At 50.2% G+C, this 23,389-nt stretch overlaps 2 protein-coding genes across 5 annotated transcripts; one reads left to right on the top strand and one right to left on the bottom strand.

The window, feature by feature from the left end:
• Nucleotides 1-12,987: 12,987 nt before the first annotated feature.
• Apoa4 (apolipoprotein A4) lies at nucleotides 12,988-15,484 on the bottom strand. The gene is made up of 3 exons (XM_032909678.1): nucleotides 15,235-15,484; nucleotides 14,833-14,959; nucleotides 12,988-14,151 (listed from the first exon to the last, which is right to left on the bottom strand). The coding sequence occupies exons 1-3, from the start codon at nucleotides 15,281-15,283 to the stop codon at nucleotides 13,152-13,154; spliced, it is 1,176 nt and encodes a 391-aa protein (XP_032765569.1). The 5' UTR covers nucleotides 15,284-15,484; the 3' UTR covers nucleotides 12,988-13,151.
• Nucleotides 15,485-20,264: 4,780 nt separating this feature from the next.
• Nucleotides 20,265-22,986, top strand: Apoc3 (apolipoprotein C3). 4 transcript variants are annotated; one of them, XM_032909583.1, is made up of 4 exons: nucleotides 20,265-20,500; nucleotides 21,321-21,388; nucleotides 21,508-21,631; nucleotides 22,717-22,986. In XM_032909583.1, the coding sequence occupies exons 2-4, from the start codon at nucleotides 21,334-21,336 to the stop codon at nucleotides 22,838-22,840; spliced, it is 303 nt and encodes a 100-aa protein (XP_032765474.1). In that variant the 5' UTR covers nucleotides 20,265-20,500; nucleotides 21,321-21,333; the 3' UTR covers nucleotides 22,841-22,986. The 4 variants fall into 4 exon arrangements, with proteins under 4 accessions (XP_032765474.1, XP_032765473.1, XP_032765472.1 ...); XM_032909582.1 differs by lacking the exon at nucleotides 20,265-20,500 and adding an exon at nucleotides 20,515-20,759; XM_032909581.1 differs by lacking the exon at nucleotides 20,265-20,500 and adding an exon at nucleotides 20,763-20,881.
• Nucleotides 22,987-23,389: the final 403 nt, after the last annotated feature.

Below are 23,389 nucleotides of genomic sequence, written 5' to 3'. Positions count from 1 at the left end.
CTTAACCACTGAGCCATCTCTCCAGCCTTTATTTCTATTCTTATAGTGCTCATTGCTAGGTATTGACTGAGAGTGACAGGGACACTCTGGACTTGGGCTTTTGTACCATAGAACTGGTGAGAATTTGAGGGCTTTAGGAAATATTCTGCAGGGTGGTGGTGGATCACACCTTTAATCCCAGCACTCAAGAGGCAGGGACAAGTGAATTTCTGAGTTCGATGCCAGCCTGGTCTACAGAGCAAGTTCCAGGACAGCAAGGGTTACACAGAGAAACCCTGTCTTGAAACAAAGAAACAAGCAGCAGCAAAAACAACAAAAAAAGAAAAAATAAAGAAAGATTCTAAATACATTTTGTGTTATGAGATGTGGGCCTTGGGGTTGGGGATTTAGCTCAGTGGTAGAGCGCTTGCCTAGCAAGCGCAAGGCTCTGGGTTCGGTCCCCAGCTCCGAAAAGAAAAGAAAAGAAAGAGATGTGGGCCTTTGTGGGGAGGTCAGGGGTAGAATATGAAATGCTTTTCCCCAAATTATGTTTTGTCTCCAGTCAGTGTACAGAAGTTCCAGAGGTGGGGCTTCTGGGAAGTGACTGTGTCCCAGGGTTCTGATTGAGTCAGTGGATCAATTCTCAGCCGGTTGTAATTTTCGGGATGTGGGACTTAGTTGTGGGTTGTGCCCGTGAAGGGTCTACCTGGTCCCCAATTCCTCTCTCTGTCTTTCTTCTTCTTGTGCCTCTGAGGTGAGCATTCTTACTCCTCTCTCCTTCTTTCCATATTGCTCTTCTTACCAGAGTCCCAGAGACATAGTGCCCGTTGACCAGGCACTGAAATCCTGGAAACAGGAGCCCAGATCAATCCTCCCTCCCCTAGACCATTTCCTTGGACATTTCGTCAGAGCAATGAAAAAGCAAATTGGGTTGGGGAGATAACTCAGGCGGGTAAACATGAAGATTCCCAAAACTCATGTAAACCTGGACCAGTAGCCCATGTCTGTGGTCCCAGCAGAGCAGTGCTGAGGCGGAAGGCAGAGACTGGAGAGTCCCTGGAAGTTAGTTCAGGGGCCAGCTAGTCCTCAGCAACAGACAGGCTGTCTCAAACAAGATGGAAGGCAAGGACCAACAACTGCGATTGTTCCGGGGCTTCTGCCTGTGTGCGGTACATGTGCATCCTCACTCACATACCTGAACATGCACATATGTGCACACATGCACACAAAGATTAAACAACAAAAAAGACATGTTCATTAATAAGCTGGAGGTGTAGCTCAGCTGTAGAGAGTTTGACTAGCAGGCACAAGCCCTTGTCTTTAATCCCCAGCACCACTGAAACTGGAGACGCTGGTGTACATCTATAGTCCTCAAACTTGGGAAGTGGAGGCAGAAGGGTCAGAATTTCAAGGTCTTCCTCAGCTATGCAGTGAGTTCAAGGCCAGCCTGGGAAATATGGCCCTGTTGACTAACATGGGAACACAAATATGGTCAAAGGACAGAATGCTACTGAATATAAGAAGCAAAGGAACGCCATGAACGATAGGAAATGCAGAGTGATTTGGCAAAAATTACCCACGAATCACTGCCAGATTACACAGTTTGAGGACACAGAGCTGCACTGAAAAGTTAGAATGTTGCAACTCCTCAGGTCTTTGCCCCCATTTGTAAAATGAAGGTAAAACCTTTTAACTCCTGTGGTCAGGGAGCATATCTTTAATCCCAGCACTGGAGAGGCAGAGACAGGTGGATTTCTGTAAATTCATGGCCAGCCTGCTCTACAGAGCGAGTTCCAGGACAGCCAAGTGTGGGAACAGAGACTGGGAAACAGGGGCAAAGTGAAAGCGGAGCCCACAAAGATTCCCTGGGATTTGAACTCTGGAAACAAGCACGGGCTCCAGATCTAACTTTATTGCTTAGTACATTAAACTTATATGCCGTTTTTCAGCCAATTAGGATACGTTTACATATTCGAGGGCAAATCTGGGCGCAACATGTGCTGTTTAGCTGAATCTGACTGTCTGACCATGAGCCCGTAGGGGAGGGACCTGTCATCCATCGGGGAGATTTCTGTGAAGACAGGGGAAGAAGCCACCACTCTGCCCTCTGGTCCTTTGAGTTGTCTCATAGGTATGCGGGACGAAACCTATGGCACTTCGCTTTCCTTATCAGATGGCCTTGTGGGGCACCAATGGGAGGAGAGGTCCTTGGTCCTGTCAAGGCTCGATGCCCCAGTGTAGGGGAATGCCAGGGCAGGGAGGTGGGAGGGAGTGGGGAGGCAGGTGGGTGGAGGAGCACTCTCATAGAAGCAGGGAAAGGGGTGGGATAGTGGGTTTCTGGAGGGGAAACCAGGAAAGGGGATAACATTTGAAATGTAAATTTAAAAAATAGCCAATAAAAGGAAAAAAATGAAACAAAGATTTATTTTTTTAATTAATTTATTACTTTGGTATTTTGAGACAGGATTTCATGCGGCCCAGGCTGACCTGGAGCTCACTTGTAAACCAGGCAGGCCTCAAATTCACAGAGATCCGCTTGCCTGTGCCTCCCGAGTGCAGGATTAAAGATGCACACACCGGTGCCTGGCAAGATGTGTTTACTTTTATTTGATATGTATGGGTGTTTCGTCTATATGTACGTGAGTGCACTGTGCATGTATCTGCAACCAGAGAGAGTATCGGAGCCCTGGAACTGGAGTTGGTTGTAAACCCTCTGGGTGCAAGTCACTCGCTGTGCCCACATCCCCAGGTGGAAAAGAGGCTCCGCCCCCTGCAGGCCAGTGAGAGAGAAGAGCAGGGATAAATATGGAGTTCAGGAAGGAATAGAATAGGTGTAAGTGGGTTTTCCCCCTGGACTAAAAGATCACTGAAGGAAGCCCCAGGAAGAAGAGTCTTTTGAGGAGCAGGATGTGGAGTTCCCAGTAGATATGAAAGTCACATATGGGACAGCATGGGCAGAGGGAACCGGACCTAAGACACATGCCTCGAACGGAGGCCCTGCCTTTCTGGTATACACAAGAGTAGCAGAAACGGAGGCCCTGGAGGAAGCCAGGAGGGGAAGGCCCAGCCCACAAAGGAATTTGTTGTAAGGGGGCAGTGGAAACAGGAAGGGGAGACCTTAGGGTATGGGAGGGGTCCCTTGCACCCAGGAGTGATGTAATACACTGTGGATTTGGGTGAGAAGTGTCAGACACGCCCACAGCCTAAGAAAGCAAGCACTGTCACAGAGGCCTACATGGCTGAAAGTGGAAGGACACATGTTACCGTGTCTTGGAGAGTCATAAGATACAACCCCCAGTCAGTGTACCAGAAAAGACGTTTAACTAGAGTGACAAGAAGCAGCGGGAATGGTGGCCCAGGTCTTCCAGTCTTCCCGAGTCTGGCACCAAGAGCACTGGAGAAAACCGACGGACAGTCTCCTTCACAGAGCACTCATGGTGTATCTCTCAGTACTCAAGCCAACACTCCAAGGCAGAGGTTTCTCTCTACAGGGAAACCAGAGTTCAAGGAGATGTCAGTTCCTGTTCAAGGTCTTCTCCTGGGTCAATTTCAGGCCTATGGCCTCTGATGTCCAGTTCAGCTCAATGCCTTGTGCTCAGAGGCTAATCAAGAACTCAGCTCCTACCCAAAGCAACAGCTGAAGCATCTACACTTCTCAGTGGGAGAAGCCGGTGCTCAGGACGAAGCCTGGTACCTTCTCATTGTCCCATGATGTTTATGATTGAGGGGAGAAGACTGTTGGAGACACATGCTAACTGATGTGAATACAGGAAAAGAAGCCCAGGGCCAGCAGAGGCTAGCCAGCCAAGTCACCGTACAGCTACCAAGTCACCCTGAGAGTGAGGCTGCCCTCTTGTCCAGTATCCTCCTCAGTCTCCCTCCTCCCTCAAACTCCTCATAGTCAGAGGTAAATCTAGCTTCCAATAGGACACCAAGTTCTCAGGCCTCCAAACATGCCTTAGTGAAGTGACCTGTCCGCCCTCAGAGACCATGGTCCACAGAGTCTGTGAAGTGACCTTAGCCTGATGTTTATGCTAGTGACACCTGTTGATGGCGCAACGCTAGGTGGGGCCAATGACGTGGACTGATACCACAAGATGTACCCAGCACGATGAGTAAACAGCATGCCAATGTGCCAGACGAGATCCATGTTGTTTATTTGTGCTGCTTGTCTTTAGAGAGACCCCTGTGCACCGTCAGAGATCCCAGGCTCCAGGAAATGAATACTGAGAGAGATGTCGGTGGAGACCTGGGCAGGAGGAAGAGAGAGGAGAACCTGAGGGCCAGAGACGATGACAGGACAGCAGAAGATCATGAGCTGGTTAAAAACCCACAATCACAGAGGCAGTAAGAGGTGCCAAGGCTGTAGGACCCGACCTTCACACTGGCTCCGGGGTTCCTGGAATCCTGGGAAGGGGATGGTTCAGCCAGTTATATAATTATCACAACCAGAAAGAAGCCAGGCCAGAGTCACAGAAGAGGCCTTCACCAAACAGCATAAAAGAAAGAGCTGGCAGGGTGTTTATTTGTTTTTTATTTATTTGGACGAGGTGTCGCCATGTAGCCCTGGCTGACCTAAAACCCGCTATGTTGACCAGGCTGGCTTTAAAATTAAAGGGATCTGCTTGCCTCTGCTTGTCGAGTGCTGGGACTAAAGCCATGAGCCACCACTGCGCATGGCTCATTGCGATTTATAAGACAAGGTTCCACAAGATGCCCTTGGATTCAAGGGACCCTCCCGCCTCTGTCTGGAGGTTCTTCAGAGTCATGGAGCTGGGAATGTATCTCACTTGATAGAGTGTTTGCCTGGCAGACAAGCAGTCCTGGGTTCAGTACAGCACACTACCATAAAAGGCTCCGGGCATAGAGCCAGTCCAGGATGATCAAGCTTGGGTTCAGTCCCTAGTAGACTGCACAGCAGAAACAAACAACAACAGCGAACTGAGCCAGCCTCACCGACAAGCGCCAGGTGGCCCGATACAATCCATAGGTAGAAGTCAACAGGGCACTTTGGGCACATACAGTCTGTCTTCCACAACAGCTCCTTGATCACACAGGTCAGCCTTCTACAGACAGGAGAGACAGCTCAGTGGGTAAGAGCACTGGTTGCTCTTTGAGAGGACCCATGTGTTGTTGTAAAAATATCAAAAATAGGGGTTGGGGATTTAGCTCAGTGGTAGAGCGCTTGCCTAGCAAGCGCAAGGCCCTGGGTTCGGTCCTCAGCTCCAAAAAAAAGAAGAAAAAAAAATCAAAAATATAAAAAGTATGGCTGTCTTTTACCTCACTAGGTTCACCACCGTGATACCCCAAGACGTCTGCTGGATATCTTAATTCTCAGTCAGCAAAGCCTCTCACCCGCTCTGCTCCATCCCATACCACACTGCTGAAGGCCTCTCTCTGAGCCTGGCAGCAATCTCTCTACCCATCCAGTTCCCAAGGCAGATTTCCATGCCAGAAACATACATCCCAACTCTGTGGCGACCCAGACCAGCCGCTGCACACTTTCTTACACTTAAATCGCTACATGAAAGAACACACAACACAATAACCTTTGGCCCAATTGATAAGATATAATTGCTCACCTAAACATACAAAGCCCAATACACATCCATTCCTTAAAAACATTTGTAACAACCTGTAAAGGTACAGCGTGGAATCTTAATGTCACCCGCCATATTGTCCTGCCACGGTTCTCTCCCTGTCCCTCCTGTCTCTACCTCCTTTCCGTTTCAGTCTCCTCCTCTTTCTTCAAACTTTTCTCCCGCCCATCCTTCCTTCTCATCCAAAGACAGGCCTCCTCCTATCTTGTACCTGCCTCACCTGTGACATCATCCCACGCCCACGTTCAGATTCTCAGCACCCGCTTGGTGGCTCAACCAGCACAGACGTACATGCAGACAAACATTTATACACTAAACATAAATAATTAAAATTAACTAACTAATTAAAAACTAGCCATGTGGTCAGTGGTTACAAATACGAATGCTGGCTGCTCAATCATGAAGACTGGGGTTCGAATCTTAGCACCCTAGTAACAAGCTGGGTGTCCACACAGGCTAACAACTCCAGCCCCGGTGGGGTGAGCACGGGAGAATCCTCTGGGCTTGTTGTCTTTCGCACAGCGGAGAAAATGGGAGCCCAGGTTCAGGAAGTGACCCTCCCTCAACAGAAAATGTGGCCAATGACAGAGGAGGAACAACAGGCCCCCTTCTGGCCTCCATGTACGCACGCAGGTGGCTTAACTGCACACACACACACACACACACACACACACACACACACACACAGAAGTAAACAAATATTCCTTTTTAAAAAGTTAAGCATAGACTTACCATGTGACCCATCAGTGTCTCCTCCTAGATACACAGTCAGATACACAGGGCAGGGACTGGGATGACTGGGAGTGCAGTAGAGTTCATCGCAGTGTTCACAAAGGTTTAGTGGGAACGAGTTTTCTGTCTAGGGCGTGTTACTACAATTCCTTCCCTGGGGAAAACATAAATACCTCCTCTTGAGGTCCACTGACCAACCAAAGTTCACCGTGGAAACAATATGTTTATTGGGTTTATTTATGAAGCAATGGGGGAGGAGTTAACGGCAGAATCATAGGTGACCATGAAATAGCTATGCTGAAAGGTCTTCACCCAGCAGGAGAGTGATTTCCTGTGGCAGTGTAAATGGAACCTTCTACCCTTAACCATCCTCATCTCCACTGTCTAGCCCCTCTCCCAAGACCACATGCAGCTAGGCAGTGATGGTGTATGCATTAATCCCAGCACTTAGGAGGCAGAGGCAGGCACATCTCTGAGTTTGAGACCAGACTGGTCTACAATATAGAGAGTTCTAGGGCAGCTAGGGCTACACAGAGAAATCCTATCTCAAAAAAAAAAAAAAAAAGAATATAGAAAGAATAAAAGGAAGGAAGGAAGGAAAGAAGGAAGAAAAAGTAAGTATGAAGGTTCATTTTTATGTCCCAAATCTTGGGCTGGAAGGATTTCTCAGGGGTTAGCGGCACCTGCTGAAGACCTGGACTTTGTTCTCAGTACCCACCTGGTGACTCACAAGCATCTGTAACTTTCATTCAAGGAAATCTGGCACCCTCTTCTTACCTCTGAAGGCGCCAGGCATTCATGTGGCGTCCACACATACATGCAGACAAAACATACATGTAAAACAAAAATAAATCTTTAAAACACTTCCAGTGTCCGGCGTTGGAAGGATGGCTAGGGGTTAAAAGCGCTTGCTGCTCTTTCAGAGGACCTGTGCTCAGTTCCCAGCACCCACATGGTGCCCCACAACTGTCTGTAACTCCAGTTCAAAGGTATCTGATGCCCTTTGCAAATCTCTGTGGGTGCCAAGCATGCACAAGATACATACGCATACAGGCAAACACTCATGCACAGAAAATTAAAACAAATCTTGTTTTAAAAAATTCTATTGTTTGCAGAGTGGTAGTGGCTCACAGTTTTAATCCCAACACTCAGGAGCAGAGTTGAGGCCAGTGAGGTCTACAGAGCAAGTTCCAGGACAGCCAGGGATTCATAAAGAAACACTGTCTCAAAAACAAACAAACAAACAAACAAACAAAAAACAGGGAAAACCCACAGAAAAATCAACAGTGTCTATGAACCTGGACCCCAGGAGCTCCCAGAGGCTGAGCCACCAACCAAAGAGCGAGCCTGGGTTGGTCTGAGAGTGTGTGTGTGTGTGTGCGCGCACACACATACACACACACACACACACACACACACACACACACACACACTCATAGCTGTGGACTGCCTTGTCTGGCCTCAATGGGACAGGATGCATCTAATCTTGCAAAGACTTGATGCACCGAGGTTGGAGGATACTTGGGAGAGGTCTACCTTCTCAGAGGCAAAGGGGAGGGGGTAGAACTCTTCAAGGGGGTACTGGGAGGGGGAAACAGCATTTGGAATGTAAATAAATAAATAAATAAACAGGAAGAAATCTGATGTTTTAGAAATGTATAAAATTAAAATGGAAACCCCTTCCTCCTCACAGGACTCCTGGGAGTGGCTCCTTTAGCTTCTGGCTTCCTTTCTCCTGTACCAACCTGATGCTGGGCTTGGAACATGGTGAGATAGGACCCAAGCCTGCCCCTTGTACAGGAGTGCCCTTACTCATCTGTGAAGATTTCACCCTCACAGCTTGGCAGCTAACAGAAAAGTCGCATGTTCAAATTCCAGGTCCACCCCTCTGGACCCGACTGCATTGCCTCCCCCCTTCCCCGTTGATATCAGACTGTTAAAAGGATTCTACAATTCACCTAACACGGATAATTGTTTTCAGAAGCACCTTGCATCAGTGAGCAATGAGCACTAACTTTATCACCTTAAGGAATCCCCACAGGCCTGGGCATTTCTCACCGGTGATCTCAGAGGGTGATTAGCCTCTCTTTGGACTTCATTTTCCCTTCTTCAATACTCCCTCCCTCTGTACTCGCCAAAGGTCTGTTGAAGCCACCTGGATTTCAAATCTCCCTCCTGCCATTTTTCAGGGTCTCCCTCCTGTTCAGCACCCAGCATGGTTAGCAGTGCTCTCTGGCTGGTGCATGCCAGGGTTCGGCCATCTTAAGAGTCTCCTCACTGCCTCAGGCTGTCACGCTCAAGTACAGTTTTGTGTTCCTCAGTTTTCTGTCACCACTACAAATGCCTGGGACAAATCAACCTAAAGAGGGAAAAATGGTTTATCTTCTTTAAGGGTCTCAGAGGTTCCAAGGCCGGTTAGCCTGTTACTTTTGGACCTATTGAGGCAGGGTATCATGGGGAGAGCTTGTGTTTGAAGAAGTTGTTTGCCTTGTGCTGACTGGGAAGCAAAGAGGGACAGCCGAAGGGGCCAGGTCCCTATATCCCTTTCCAGGGCTGTGACGCCTCCAGTGACTTTTCTCCCACCAGGGTCCCAGCCCCTAAAGATTCCACCACCTCCCAGCAGCACCAGGGGCTAGCAGTCACGTCTTACCACGTGGGCCTTTGAGGGACAGCTCAAATCCAAGCTGGAGCAATAGACTTACGTACCGTGTCATTGTCAACATATCTTTAACTTACAATCTTTGGGATATATTTTCCTAAATATTTGAGAATGGTGATGTACATTTGTAATCCCAGGATTTAGGGCTGAACCTAGGGTCAGGAGTTCAAGGCTATCCTGGCTCAGTCAGTTGACTGATTGCCTAGCGTATGCAAGACAGTCTCCAGCACTGGATAAACCAGGCATGAGGGCTCAAATAATCTCAGAATGTGGAAAGTAGGGGATGGGCAGGGGGACCAGCATGCCAGAGTTATCCTTAGCTACATGGTAAGTTCAGGGCTAACCTGCTCTAGAGACGCCCCCCCCCACACACTCAATAAAAAGAGGTTCCTAGACCCATATCAGGACTCCTCCCATTTCCTCTTGAACTCAGGACCTCGTGGAAAATTTAAGAGCAGCTGTCAGAGGGCCCCTCAACAGGACAGATGGGACTGGTTACCTAAGCCCAGACGGATGTCACTTTCCATTTGTCCAGTGTCTTAGATGCGAGAGATGACCTGGGCCTAACCGGGCTATGGGAAGCCAAGTTCACTCACTGTCTTAGCGCAAAGAGAATGGGTCTTTTCCTAAGAGCAACCAATCTACTGAGGACTAAGCCTCCTGCAGACAGGCCAGCATGACTTGTGCAGGCAGGGAAGAGACTATGGCTTCCAAAGGCCAAGCACATGAGGCTCCCTAGAAGGAATGGGTGGGCGTGTGCGGCGAGGCACTCAATTGCTAGCCATGGACCCCTGTGCTGGAAGATTGGAGCCAAAGTTGAGTTGACTGAACTAGGTTTTTTAAACCTTGGAGTATATAGTTTAGAAAACAGACATCAGGGAAAGCAGGAGAAATCTAGTTGCTGTCACCATAAACCAAACGGGTGGAGAGCTATGCCGCCTCTTTGTCCCTTCCCCCTGTCCATCCTTCCTTCCCTTTCCTTCCTCCCTTTCTTCCCTTTCCTCCTTTCTTCCTCTCTTCTCTCCCTCCCTCCCTCCCTCCCTTTATTCCTTCCTACCCTCCATACAGATTGTCTCTGTGAAGTCCAGTATGGCCCCAAGGTCATACTTCTCCTGCCTCAGCCTCCTGATACTAGGATTACAGGCCTGCACCACAACACTAGGCTGTCAGAGGCTGCTGTTTGGCATCTGTACTAGGAGTCGCAGGTGATCCTCCTCCGAAGGTAGACAGAGGCTCAGCAAGTAAAGGTGCTCGCCGTCAGCTTGGATTACCTGAGTCCAATCTCCAGATCCCTCATGGTTAAGGGAGAGAACCCACACCTGAAAGTTGTCCTCAGACCTCTACACACATACCATGGCCGAGTGCATACATACGTACATACATACATACATACATACATACATACATACATACATACCCATATGCATAGACTCACATGTGTATGTGTCCATGCACACACACAACGAATGAATGAATGAAGCAATCACTCAATCAATGCACAAACAAATAAACGTGTAAATAAAAAATTAAAAAAAAAAAAACTTGGGGTTGGGGATTTAGCTCAGTGGTAGAGCGCTTGCCTAGGAAGCGCAAGGCCCTGGGTTCGGTCCCCAGCTCCGAAAAAAAGAACCAAATAAATAAATAAATAAATAAATAAAACTCACCAGAGAGCCAGGGGTGGTGCTGCACACCTACAACTCTTATTTTTTGGAACATGGAGCCTGGAGGATGAGAAGTTCAAGGTGATCTTTGGTTACGTATGAAATTTGAAACCAGTCTGGGATACACAAGACCCTTTTCCAAAAAGCAAACAAAACACAAAACAAAGCAAAGCAAACCTGAAAACAGAAACTTCCTCAAAGGGGGACTTCCCAGCCAAGAAACTTTCAGGAACTGGGCAGCTGTTGTCAGAAACCCACTCAGACTGCTCTAACAAGATACCGTAGACAAGGAGGCTCGTGAAAACACAAATTTCACAATAATAATAAGCAAATAGACCCAGCTTGCTCGCTCTCCCCACCCTCCACCCACTCACACATTTATCTCCTCCCATAGCCCTAGAGGTTGGGAACTTCCAGACCCAGGTTCCAGCAATCAGCTATCCGGCGAAGGCCACCTCCTGGCTCATAGATGGCGCTGTCTAGCTACGTCTGACAGTTGAAGCAAGGATACCTTCCCATGGGGATCCTTGAGTGATCCTACCAGAAGTGAGAACTCCAATCCTGTTCTTAACGACGATCGTCTCCCAAAGACCTAATATCGTCTCTTATTTTTTTTTAAATAAACACAGATTGTTTTGTTGCAAACTTTCGAAAACAAACAGAAAAAGACCTATTCATGTAGCCTAACCTAACTCCCCTCCCTGCTTTACTTACATTGTTTCAAGTTGTAACATTTCAACTAACACAGGTCCCACTAAGGATGTGTACTATGAACAAGGGTCTGGGAGACTCAGAGGCTTTGAGAGGCAGAGCTCACTTAACTGATCTACCAGAAGATTCCAGACAGGCTCCGAACACCAACCAGCCTTTGTTCTATCTCCTTGTAATGCCTTGGAGTTCTAAGCAAGCGTTTCCTAAAGCCAGTCAGCCAGCCTTCTGCTGCCAGGTATTCTGGCCAAATGTGGTCACCTGGTCACCCGTGTCTTCCTGGGGTGGTAAGTAGAAGTGGCTGTGACAGTTTGGCCCGAGTAGCTGAGGTCAGCAGGTGCTGGGGAGACATAAAGACTGTGCCTTTACCTGGTTTTTGTGGCCTGAATCTGGGGATGTGAGCAGAAGAGGACATTTCCTAGGTTTCTGCTACACTAGGGCTGCGCGCACGCGCACACGTGCACACACACACACACACACACACACACACACACACACACACTTAGTGTTTACATCACCCTTAAGGTTGTATTAAGTGCCTGGCACCATCAGACTTTCTGAATAATTCTGGCCCCTAGGTTCCTCACTTTCCTTTCCAAACAGGTTTTGTTACCTCCCCTAAATCACCCCGTAGGTATCTGGAAACTAGGATTCAAACCCAGGCCTGGGCTTATGATACAAAAGGGAAGCCTTGGAAGGGAAGGAGAAGGCCAAGCAGCTGGGACCACCCACAGCATGTTCCAGTCCATTCTAGAACATCCCAGAGGGACTTTCCCCATTCTAGGCAGAGGGGTGTGACCTGCAGACCTGAGTCAGAGGCTACAGCCAGTGAAATCCTTTGAGTGGAAGTCCTGAACTAGCTCTACGCCCTTGGGGAGGCTCTAAGTCTCCAAGGGCAGGGGAGAATTCATTCCAGAGACTGCAGCTTGCCTGTGGCTGGCTATGCCCAGGAAACCACTTGGGTGCTCTGATGGATTCATCTCTTAGCCCAGCAACCACCAGCTCAGTCATAGACAGGCCGGCCGTCCATCAGGAGGCTCCTGGGCAGAGCGTGCCAGGGTTCTCTGCAAGCTCCGGCACCTGCTCCACCTTTGCCTCCCAGAAATGTTCATATCCTGTGGTACCTATTGTACAGCTCTGGAGTCAACAGGTTTATCCATAGGTGGAGAAATTTCCCAAGCAAACCCGAATAGTTTACAGTGGAATAGAGTGACTTACTTTTGTATAAATAAGTTCAAAGGCACAGCACGTACAAGAAGGGACTTGCCATACAGTAAACTCTTCAAAGTCAGGGACTATGTCTTGCTGCCCTCCAGGTGTCCCTGTCAGCATGTAACCCAGTCTCCAGGCACACAATGACACGAAGACTGATTTGACTGGTGCTCCACTGGAACCTCAAGGGCGCTTGATAACTGTTTGCTGGCTAAACAGCCGTAAGTGGGATGTGTGTTTTGTTTTCTGGTAGAGGGGCATCTTTTCTGTGTTCGCCTCTCTAGCACGCCAACCCCCTGATCCACCCGCAGGCTCGTTGCCTGCCCCACCCCCATGTCCCCCAGTCCACATCTGATATTGCCTGGCTTTGCCAAGCATCAATTTCCTCCCCACCTCAGGCCAGCGCCCCAAGGAATCATACGGCGACCCGACAGGGTTAATTTCTCAGATGCTTTATTGAGTAACGAGAGGAGGTATCGTCACCCACAGGACATGTGTCCTCAAGCTGGTACGAGAAGTGCTTGGGGACAGAGTGACAGACAGGTGGTGGGGCAGGGCAGGTGTCTGCTGCTGTGATGGGCTGAGGACACCAGGGACAGCTCAGCTCTCCAGAGGTTTGGGCTGCACCTGCTCCTGGACCTGTTCCTGAACCTGCTCCGGGAGGGGGAGGGCTAGGGGCTGGTCTGGGCTCCCCTTTTTCTGCAGGGTGCTCATAAAGGAGCTGACCTTTTCCCTCAGGTTCTTCTCCAGGAAGCTCAAGTGGCTTTCCACGTCCCCCGAATCGGAGCCCAGCTGCTGCCTGAACTTCTCCATCTGCTGCACCAGAGCCATGTTGAACTTTTCCCCCAGGGGCTCCACAGCGCGCCGGAACACCTCCACCTGCTGGTCCAGCTGCTTGTTCAGGTCTTCCAGAGACTTCTGCAGTCCTTCCGTGTTGCCTTTCAGCTTGCTTTGCACATCTTCCACCAGCGGGGCCAGATTCTTCTGCAGCTGGTCGATATTTGTGGAGACCTTGGTCTGGAGCTCCTCGGCGTTCTTCTTCATCTGGAAGGCCAAGCCTTCCATCTGATGGTTGAGTTTTTCCTGCACACCCTCCGCGAGAGGGGCCAGTCTGCTGCGCAGATCCTCCAGGTTCTGGTCGATCGTGGCCTTCAGCTCGTTGGCACGGGGGGTTAGTTGCCCCTTGAGCCCTTCCATATTCTGGTTAAACTTTTCCTTTAGCTCGCTGGCAAAGGGCACCATGGAGGACTGCAGGTTTTCCACATTGTCCTGTATTGTGGTCTGCATGCGCTGGATGTAGGGGGTCATCTGGCGTTTCATTTCCTGGGTCTGTGCGTTGATCTGAGCTTGCAGGTCCGTGGCATAGGGCCTCAGGTGTTCCTGCAACTTCTGCACGTTGTCCCCGAACATCTGGCTTACTTTGTTGGCATGGGGCATCATGTTGGCCCGTAGGTCCTCGAGCTCCTTCTGGATCTCTTCCCTCACCCTCTCTGTTTCCTTGGTTAGATGTCCACTCAGTTGTACGGCGAAGGGCACCAGCTTGTTCTGCAGGTCATCGGCATAGGTGTTAATGTTCCCAAGTTTGTCCTGGAAGAGGGTACTTCAAGGAAAGAACAGAGAGAAGGAAGCACCATTAGATACACTTGTAGAACACTCAGCTCTATACACCTGCCTAGGTCAGGAGTGAGTCCTCAGGAACAGAGACCTCCATCTTGTCCCTGTAGCCTCCCCCCCCCCCAGGATGGACCATGCTTTTCAGGAAATCTCTTAGGATTAGTTCGACTTTGGAGTTTTATCTGCAAGGCTTCTGCTGAGCCTCTGTATCCTTATCTGCCCACCATGTGACTTGAGAACTTTGTTTTCCTTTGCTGTGGATAAAGAATGGGACTGGACTTTGACATCCCTCCCAGCACAGGATCACATTGTGCAACACATGTCTTCCAGTGGCACGGGGTCTGATGTCTTTGCATGTGCTCAGAGGGTCCCCAAACATCCCAGCCTCCCTTCCCCTGATTGCACAGGCACCTCATGTCCTTATGGGACATGTCTCTCTCCTCTTTCTACCAAGAGTTGGTGATGGGATTTGACCATTTACCAAACGCTAGCACATGCAGATAGGAAGGTACTACAGGGATGGGTCCCTGGGTCCAGCTTCCCTGTTTACAGGCAGGATCTAGGTCTGGAGAGGCAAGACTCTGATGTCCCATCTTGCCAGTGTCCCATCTCTGAGGTCAGCTATGGGCTTCAAGAAGGCCCAGCCTCGCAGTCTGATCCCACTTACTTGAGCTGTTGAGTGACATCTGTCTTCTGCAGTTGTTCCACAGCCTCCTTGGCATTGTTGCTTAGCTGGGTGAAGTAGTCCCACATCACATTGGCCACCTGGTCGGAAGTGACCTCAGCCCGGGTGCCTGGGCAGAGAGCAGAAGGCAAGTGATTTATGAAGATGCATCTCTCTCCTGGTCCCTCCGCCTCAGCTCTGAACTGGATGATGTTGGAGTTGGGATAGTGCAACCCATTTCCCCATCCCTGGGATAACTCAGGGAGCGCAGGTGCCAGGGAGAACAAAGTCCTTGTGAGCCGCTGGGCAAACGCAAGGCCACCCTGAGCTGTCCACGAGTTCTAGAGCTGGCTTTTCTGGCTGCCTCTCATGAACTACAACTGCTGGAGAGCAGGGTCTACTCACCGGTGATGGCCACCAGGGCCACGGTCAGCACCACAGCCTTCAGGAACATCCTGGGCTCCTCACTGGGTTGGGACAGTCTCAGCTACACTGGATGTTTCCTAGCGTCAGAGGAAATGGTTCACCTGTGTCGCTGTGAGGATTGACGGCAGGCAAGGCCAGCCACTCATTTAAAGCCCCTCCAGCCTTCTCTCCCCGCCTCCTCCCCAGTGTGACTCCACGTTGGAAGGTGACACACTCCCAGGAGGCCTCTTGGACTTTAATGACCCCAAGACAACGTGGAAGCTGACAGCACACAGGCAGCCTCGGGGAGCTGTCTTGTTGAGTTGGCTCCGCCCTGTACAAGAAGCTGGGAAGGATGGCCAGAAGCTTCAGGAGGAACCAGCCTGAGAGAGTCTAGCGGAGTCCCTGAGCAGAACCCAGGATCAAAGGAGTTAATCATAAATGTGCTTTGTGTTTCATGGTGGTCAAGCCGGGTCACCTCAGTCTAGTTATCTGAAGCCTCAAGTTTCTCCTTTGAACAACGTGTAGTTTGTTACATTAAATTATGTGGTCCTTGGGAAATGGGTTCAGGGAGCTTAGCCCAGAGTAAGGGCTGAAATTAATGATAATGATTTTCTGTGTGCCTCAGAGATAGGAAGGTAGGGGAGAACCCAATCCTCTCTTGACAGTGGCAGAGGGAGGGCCACTCTTTCCCTCAGCGGGTCACCAAGTGGGCCTGAGGCAGCAGTGAGAGAGTGGGGATGGCTAAGGTTTGATTATTGCCCCACTGTCCCCAGCTATATGCAGGAACCATGCAGAATGACCTCTCTCTCTCTCTCTCTCTCTCTCTCTCTCTCACTCTCTCTCCCCCCGAAGGTGACAGACTACACTGCTGTGGAAAGTGAGTGTTTTGATCTCCTACTGAGACTCTAAATGTGTCCACACATATAGTTGCAGAAGATCTCCACAGGAAAGGTGCCAGGCTGTGGTCTGAGTGGAGCCTCAGTGGACCATACCAGGGACCAGATGATGACACCCATCATATTGTCCCATTAACTGCTGTCCACAAGATAGCATTTATGAAATGAGAGCCATTAGAATAGACCATGATTGTGCCAGTCTGATTTGCTGTGTGGCCATCCATTTTCTTAAAAAATGTGCCCAGATTGACTTGTCTCATGAGACCGAAGACAGCTAGATACCTGCCCTCCTCTGCTGGGCCCTACGTCACTGCAGTGTTCCCCACACCTCTCAAGCCTCCTGGAGTGGCCAGGAGCTCACTCCTTCCTAGAGCAGCCATGTTTAGTGAGTTTTAAAAAAATAACTTATGGCAAGTGTGGTAGTGCACGCCTTTAATCCCAGCACTCAGGTGGAGGCCAGTGGGTCTCTGTGAGTTCGAGGATAGCTTAGTCTACAAAGTGAGTTTCAGGAAGCTTGGGCTACACAGAGAAACCCTGTCTCAAAAACCCAGAAATAATGACAATGAAATAATAGTAATAATAATAATTTTATTCATTTACTAGTTTTTGGTGGGGGTGAGTATAGAGGTCAGATGAGAACTGGGAGAGGTCTGTTCTCTCCTCCTACCGTTTGGTTTCCAAGGCATTAAACCGATGTCATCAGGCTGGGTGACTTTGTACACTGAGTCATCTTGTTGGTCTTTTGTGTTTTCTGAGCTCGGGCTCTGGAGTAGACTCCCTGAGTTTGCATCTGGATTCCACACAGTGTGTGCTGTGGTGGTCTTAGATGAATCTCGGCTGTGAAGATTCTGTGAGATAATCTGGCTCGCCGTAGGTTCTCCTCGTTGAATATTAGCTATGCTTTGCCTCTAAAGAGTTGGTCTCTCTGTACCATCGACCCATTGGTCCTCATCTTGCTTTGCCTAATCGGTCCTGGTCCAGCCTGCGCTGGGCCCAAAGGTCAGAACCGATGGGGGATGAGTCACGTAGGACACCTTAGCTAGAGCTCCACCTCCTGGACCTGAGGGCTGAGTACCAGGTGCCACCAGCGTGAGACAGGTCCAGAGGTGCTTGCCCATTCGTACCCTCCCTGAGGAGACCTGTGTTACCTAAGTTTGCTCAAGAGTGGCTGCTAGTGATGGACTGTGAGATATGCATAGATATCTGAGTTGTCCGTGGGCACAGAACTTGGCTCTGAGCTAAGAGACTGGGACATCGTGCCTATGTGTGTGCCCAGCACTCATGGATGCACCATCCCCTGCAGGGAGGCTGCACTGTCTCCTGGCATGTCATAAATCGGCATATTGACTTCTCCAACACTGGGGCATACTTCATATGCATCTGCTGGTGATTGGCATAGGGGGTGAGGCAAAATGAAAACCCCATGTCTCAGCTTCTGGGGAAAAAAACAGACAACCTTATAGCCAGCCTCGGCCACAGAGGATCAAGGGGTCTTGGCACTCAAGTCTCTGTCTGATTCAGTCTTCTTGCCTGTGCTCATACAGAGCTCATGGCCAGGAAGGCTGATAGCTGTACCTCCTCTGTCTGCCCATACAGGATCAGAGTAGAGCCGTGGGGCTCTTATCCACCCAACCTGCTGTTAGTCAAACAGAGGCAGGCTGGCAGTCCACTCCTGAGAGCCGTTCTCAGCCCAAACATTCAGGACATCTTCCACACTGTCAATCTGACCGAGTCTTGAATCACCTCAGAGAGGGGTCTTTGGGCAAAGAATGCCAGACTATACAAAATGAAGGAGGGGAGCCACGCTGAGCTGAGGACTGGCATCTCAGGGCTCGTGACCAGTTGCTTCACAGTCCCTCCACCATGGCTCCCACATAGCAACAGGAAGAGTAATTATGGCACCCCCCCACTGCTGCTTCCTCCATGGGACTGGGTCTGTAAGTCAAGAACACTGTCCTAAAGTCCAAGTCATATGGGTGAGAGGGCACAAGTGTTTTGGAAGGGACTGTCTCAGGGCCCAGGTTCCAAGATATCACCTGCATGCCAGCTGTTATATGGGGTTCATACACCTAAGTTCTCTGCACAGCTGTATCACATGGCTGGGACTCTCCACATCAGTCAGCCTGTGACATCATTCTCAGGGCCAAGGACTTGATGCCACACCCAGATTGGGATCCGATGCCTATTGTGCCCTTTGCCTAGGAACAAGAAACAGGCTGAGAAGAGAAAAGAACATAGCAGCTCCCCCCACCACACACAGTGCCCAGTCCTGGTACCACCTTGGTTCCCTCTCAGCTTTGCCAAGGACTTTTCTCAGAGGAAGCTTAGGTATACATGGGGACCGAGGACCAGCCCAGGTGCTGGGCCCCAGCTTTCCCACTGCTGGTCCCACCCTGTGTTGAGCAGGCTCTATCCCACTGGGCCTTTGGGTTTTAGCTATAAAATGGAGTTAGTAATGTCTTAAGCTACATATTTTGGACAACTTACGTTTCTACAGAAAACAAACTATGTTTTGTTTTGTTCTGAGACAGAGTCACATTATGTAGTCCAGGCTGACGTCCAACACGATTTTCCTGAGTGCTGAACTCGTAGGCAAACACTATCACAGCTACTCCAGACAACAGTCTTACGTCAAAAGAATGAATTTCTGACAGATGAGTTTCAAGTCTCAGTCAAAGACAGAGACTAAGAATTCAGAGAAGAAAGTCACAGTCCTTTCTCAGACTGAGATTTGATTCAGAGAGGCTGCTGCCCACAGCAGCCCTGTTTCTGTGTGGAAACCTCTTGCTCTCTCTGGTTGGGCTGTCAGCATTTGGGAGGTAAGGAAACTGTGAGCCTTTCCCTGGGCCAGCTGCTGTGTGTTTCTCCACACTCTGGGGAATAAGCATCCCGTACCGTTAACTTCTGACCACGGACCCTGTGAGTCAGCGTCAAAGGCATCAGTCGCTTCTGTGTTTGTGTGCAGGTGCATAGGCGTGTGTGACGTGCAAACCTGTGTAGGCCAGAGGTCAGTTTCAGGTATCATTCAGGTATCAAGAGCTGTTCACCTTGCTTTATGAGACTGAGTATCATTGTATGGTATCTGGGGCTCGCTGAAGAGGCTAGACCGGCTGGCCATCAACTCTTGGCCTGCTACCTATCTCCCTGTTTTCAGTACTGGGATTACTAGTGAACACTACCACACTTATGCTGTATGTGGGTATCGGGGATTGAACTATGGTCTTCCTATTTACAAGACGAGCATTTTGCCTAACTGGCCTATTTCCCCAGTCCCGAAGGTAGCATTTAAACCTAGGATTTTGCCAGGTAGTGCCTTACACCTATAATCCCAGCACTCAGGAGGCAGAGGCAGAGGCAGGCAGATTTCTGAGTTCAAAGCTAGCCTTGTCTATAGACAGAGTTCAAGGACAGCCAGGGCTACACAGAGAAACACTGTCTCAGAAAACCAAGAAGAAGACAAAAAGGAAGAAGAAGACGAAGATGAAGATGAAGACGAGGAAGAAGAGGAGGAGGAGGAGGAGGAAGAAGAAGAAGAAAAGAAGAAGAAGAAGAAGAAGAAGAAGAAGAAGAAGAAGAAGAAGAAGAAGAAGAAGAAGAAGAAGAAGAACCAAGACTTAAAACCAACAGCTAACTAACCAAAAACCCCAAAACCTAGGATTTCTTGGCTCCAAAGTCTGTATCCAAAGGAAGATGTCCTCTGATGCTGCCTATCTAGGCTGTGTGTCTCAGTACTAGCTCAGGGGACATCTTAGTTGTCACAGAGCACCTCCTTCGTCCTCACCCTCTTTGTGAATGACCTCTCTATACCTTGCTGCTTGCAGGTTCTCACAGCCAGGACAGTTACGTAGGGGTCAGATACCTTCCAGCCATGGGCCCTGCTCTTATCTCAGAATTACTAACTACGGGTCCAGAGGGCAGGAGAAGACCTGTGGAGGAGGGAGGGAGGGAGGGAGGGAGGGAGGGAGGGAGGGGCAAGGCCGTGGGTTTCGTGTGGCCTTTGTCCTTCTCACACTAACCCCTGCTCAGCTACGGCAGAGGAGACTGTTGGGAACACAGCCATGGGGTGGAGGTCAGAGGTGGAGGTCAGAGTGGGGTTGTGGGGCAGGGGGGACACGTGATCTTCACTCTGCCATTCCCACCCCAATTCTGCCATTGCTCCATGGCTGTACCACAGGTTCCCCATTCCATTCTACTGCAAGCCTTTCAAGTGGCTTCTGTGAAGGAGCCTGTCACCAGCTCCAGGCTGTTGTCTGGTCTTTGGTGTGGGAGGTGGGTCTTGAAAGTCAAGTGTGAAGGGTTGAAGCAGGCCTGAGGTCCAAGGCTTGTCCCCTGAGTCCTTTCTTGTCTCACCAGTCTCATCGAGGCAGGTCAGTAGCTGATCCCTTGGCTGCGGAGGTGGAAGTGAACAGCGTGGGCAATCTCTGAGGGATTTCTCAACTCCTCTGGCAGCTGGCTGCATGGCCTCCCTGCCTCGGGCTCTGGTCTGGACTGTTCAGCAGGTGACCTTTGACCAGCTCACTGGGCCTTCTGTGCCCGCTGTCCCATCCTGGAGCCAATATAAAACAGATCAGAGGCCTCCCGGCTTGCCTGCCCAGTTTTATCCCTAGAAGCAGCTAGCTACTCCAGGTAATGCCCCTGGGGAGGAGAGGAAGGGAGGGAGGGGACAGAGAGAGAGAAGACGCTCTGGCCACTCAGCCAGCTAGCCCACAGAATGCTTGGAATTCACCGCCTCCACCCTTGGGTTCCTGGTGGTTGGGGGAGGCTAGAAGCTGAGGAAAGGGAGGCCACTGGGCCAAAAAAAGCCTTGCACTGGGTAGTGGCAGAGCTGATGGGAACTGGGTCATGCTGCCCCTTGTTCGTCTTGCTCTGAGCTATTAGAAGCCTTTGATACCCATGCCTACCCCAGACTGAAAAGCCTGAAGCCTAGAGAGAAAAAGAAACCTGTTGTTTCTCCGCATATCGGGGCAGAGACTGGGTAGATGTTCTGCTTTGCAGAGGATTCCCACATTCCACCTTCTAGTCCACTTGGGGTGGGTCTGGGTCTTCTATAGTTCTTTCTCCGAGAGCTGATATCAGTAGGAGAAAGGCTTGGGGATTCATGACCCAGGCAGGGGCTGTGGTGTTCCCCAGGGAAGGGCTTAGATGTGGCAGATCCACAATACCCTCTCACAAGATGGTCTCCCGCAGGTGCACAGGTGCCATGCAGCCCCGAATGCTCCTCATCGTGGCCCTCGTGGCTCTCCTGGCCTCTGCCCGTAAGCTGGTGGAAGTGGGGCTGGGATTTCTGCGGGAGCTGGTCTGGGGACCCTACCCTGAAAAGCGATGGCTGGGCAAGAGCTGAGGGCTGGCCTGGTTCAACTCTGCTCTCTTGCAGGAGCTGATGAGGGAGAGGGATCCTTGCTGCTGGGTTCTATGCAGGGCTACATGGAACAAGCCTCCAAGACGGTCCAGGATGCACTAAGCAGCATGCAGGAGTCTGATATAGCTGTGGTGGCCAGGTATGCACACGGACCTCCTTTCCTGCGTCCTCGCCTCTCCTGCCCTGGTGCTGAGGCCCTGGCACGGAGACTGTGGCCCACCAAGTTTACCAGGGCCTGGGGCCCGTCTGAGTATCCAGTCTCTCACGGGGCCTTTGCTGGGGACTGTGACTAAGATGACAGGCAGTGCAAGCAGACTTCTATCTCCTTTGCTTCTCCTCAGAGCAGCCTGAGGAGCGTTCAGCCTCCCTGCAGGTTTTCTTCTTTGAGCACAGGGTCTAGGGTGTGCTCTGGGAGGCCTTCCTGCTCTGATTACAGGGAAGTCGGTTGGAAGGTTGAGCATTACGGCTTGGGGGTTCTGCCCTGTTTCCATCCCTGGGCTCAATCTAAGTTAGGCATCTTGCCCGTGATGAAACATTACCTTGGCCAATGGCTTTAGCTGACATTTGATCATTGCCTATGTAGCAAAAGATGTTGACAGTCTTTGTGCCCAGAACAGGTTGTGGAGAGGGTACTATCTACCCAGTTTCACAGATGGGAAAGAGTTAGATAACCTGGCCTAGATCACAGAGCTTAGAAGCCCTCTGGTAATGTTTCCAAACAGAAGGCTCACCCCTCCCTTGACCCACCCACTTAGAGCCAGGGATGGGACACCTCAAGGACACTATTTCTATGGACTACAAAGGCAAGCTGACCTTAGTATCCACCTCCCCAGTGGTTGGTGCCTCAGGCCTGAAGAGAGATTGGACGGGAGGTAATGGGCCTCTGATGAAGGTGGGTTTTCTTAGCCTTTACCATCTCCTCCACCTTGAGTGGTAGCTGCAGGTGATTCTGAGGGTGGTGCTAGGTAAGGTGGTGCTGGTGGCTTAGGGAGCCAGTGGAGGCCTAGGTGCACCCCTGGGTCTAGCTGCCCACAGGAGATCTTTTCACACACACACACACACACACACACACACACACACACACACACACACACACACACCCCCCTATTACTGTTTTTTTTTTTTTTTTTGAGCTGGGGACCAACTTAGGGCCTTGCGCTTGCTAGGCAAGCGCTCTACCACTGAGCTAAATCCCCAACCCCCTATTACTGTTTTAACCCCCAGGGGCTGGATGGACAATCGCTTCAAATCCCTGAAAGGCTACTGGAGCAAGTTCACTGATAAGTTCACTGGCCTCTGGGAGTCTAGCCCTGAGGACCAACTAACAACACCAACTCTTGAGCCGTGAGACCTCCATGTTCCAGATGTGTCTGGCCATCCATCCTGCTGCCTCCGAAGGTTGCTCTAAGGGGAAAGTATATTCTCATGCCTTTATCCCTCCCCAGACCTCACCTAAACATGCTGTCCCTAATAAAGCTGGACACGAAGCTGCCATGCGTGGGTGTCCCATGTGCCTTGATGTCTGGGCTTGGGAATGAGCTAGGCCTGTTGAATGGGTGGGCCTGGGGCTGTAGGTCATCCATCTCTTTAGTGGTCTGTGGGGTGCTTCTTCCTTTGTAAGTAGGACTAACTCTGCTTTCCTGCTTGACTTGATGGCTTTCTGTGAAAGATCAAATCAGGTAACAGAACTGCAATTACAATCTGTGATAAACTGTCAAGTGTGGGACAACCTGGACACTGTGACTGGAGTGTGGCACCTGTCTAGCTAGCACTTTATGTCATCTCCAGGCTGAAGGTCAGAGGTGATCACCAATCCCATGTGGCTGGTTTGCATGGCCCCTTTAAACATTCCAAAAGGAAGGAGGCAGACTGGGAGGGTTGTTGGATAAGTCTCGAC

Source organism: Rattus rattus, chromosome 8 (assembly GCF_011064425.1).
Source record: "Rattus rattus isolate New Zealand chromosome 8, Rrattus_CSIRO_v1, whole genome shotgun sequence".
NCBI classification, from domain to species: Eukaryota; Metazoa; Chordata; class Mammalia; order Rodentia; family Muridae; genus Rattus; species Rattus rattus.
This window is presented reverse-complemented; position numbering and strand designations above follow the sequence as displayed.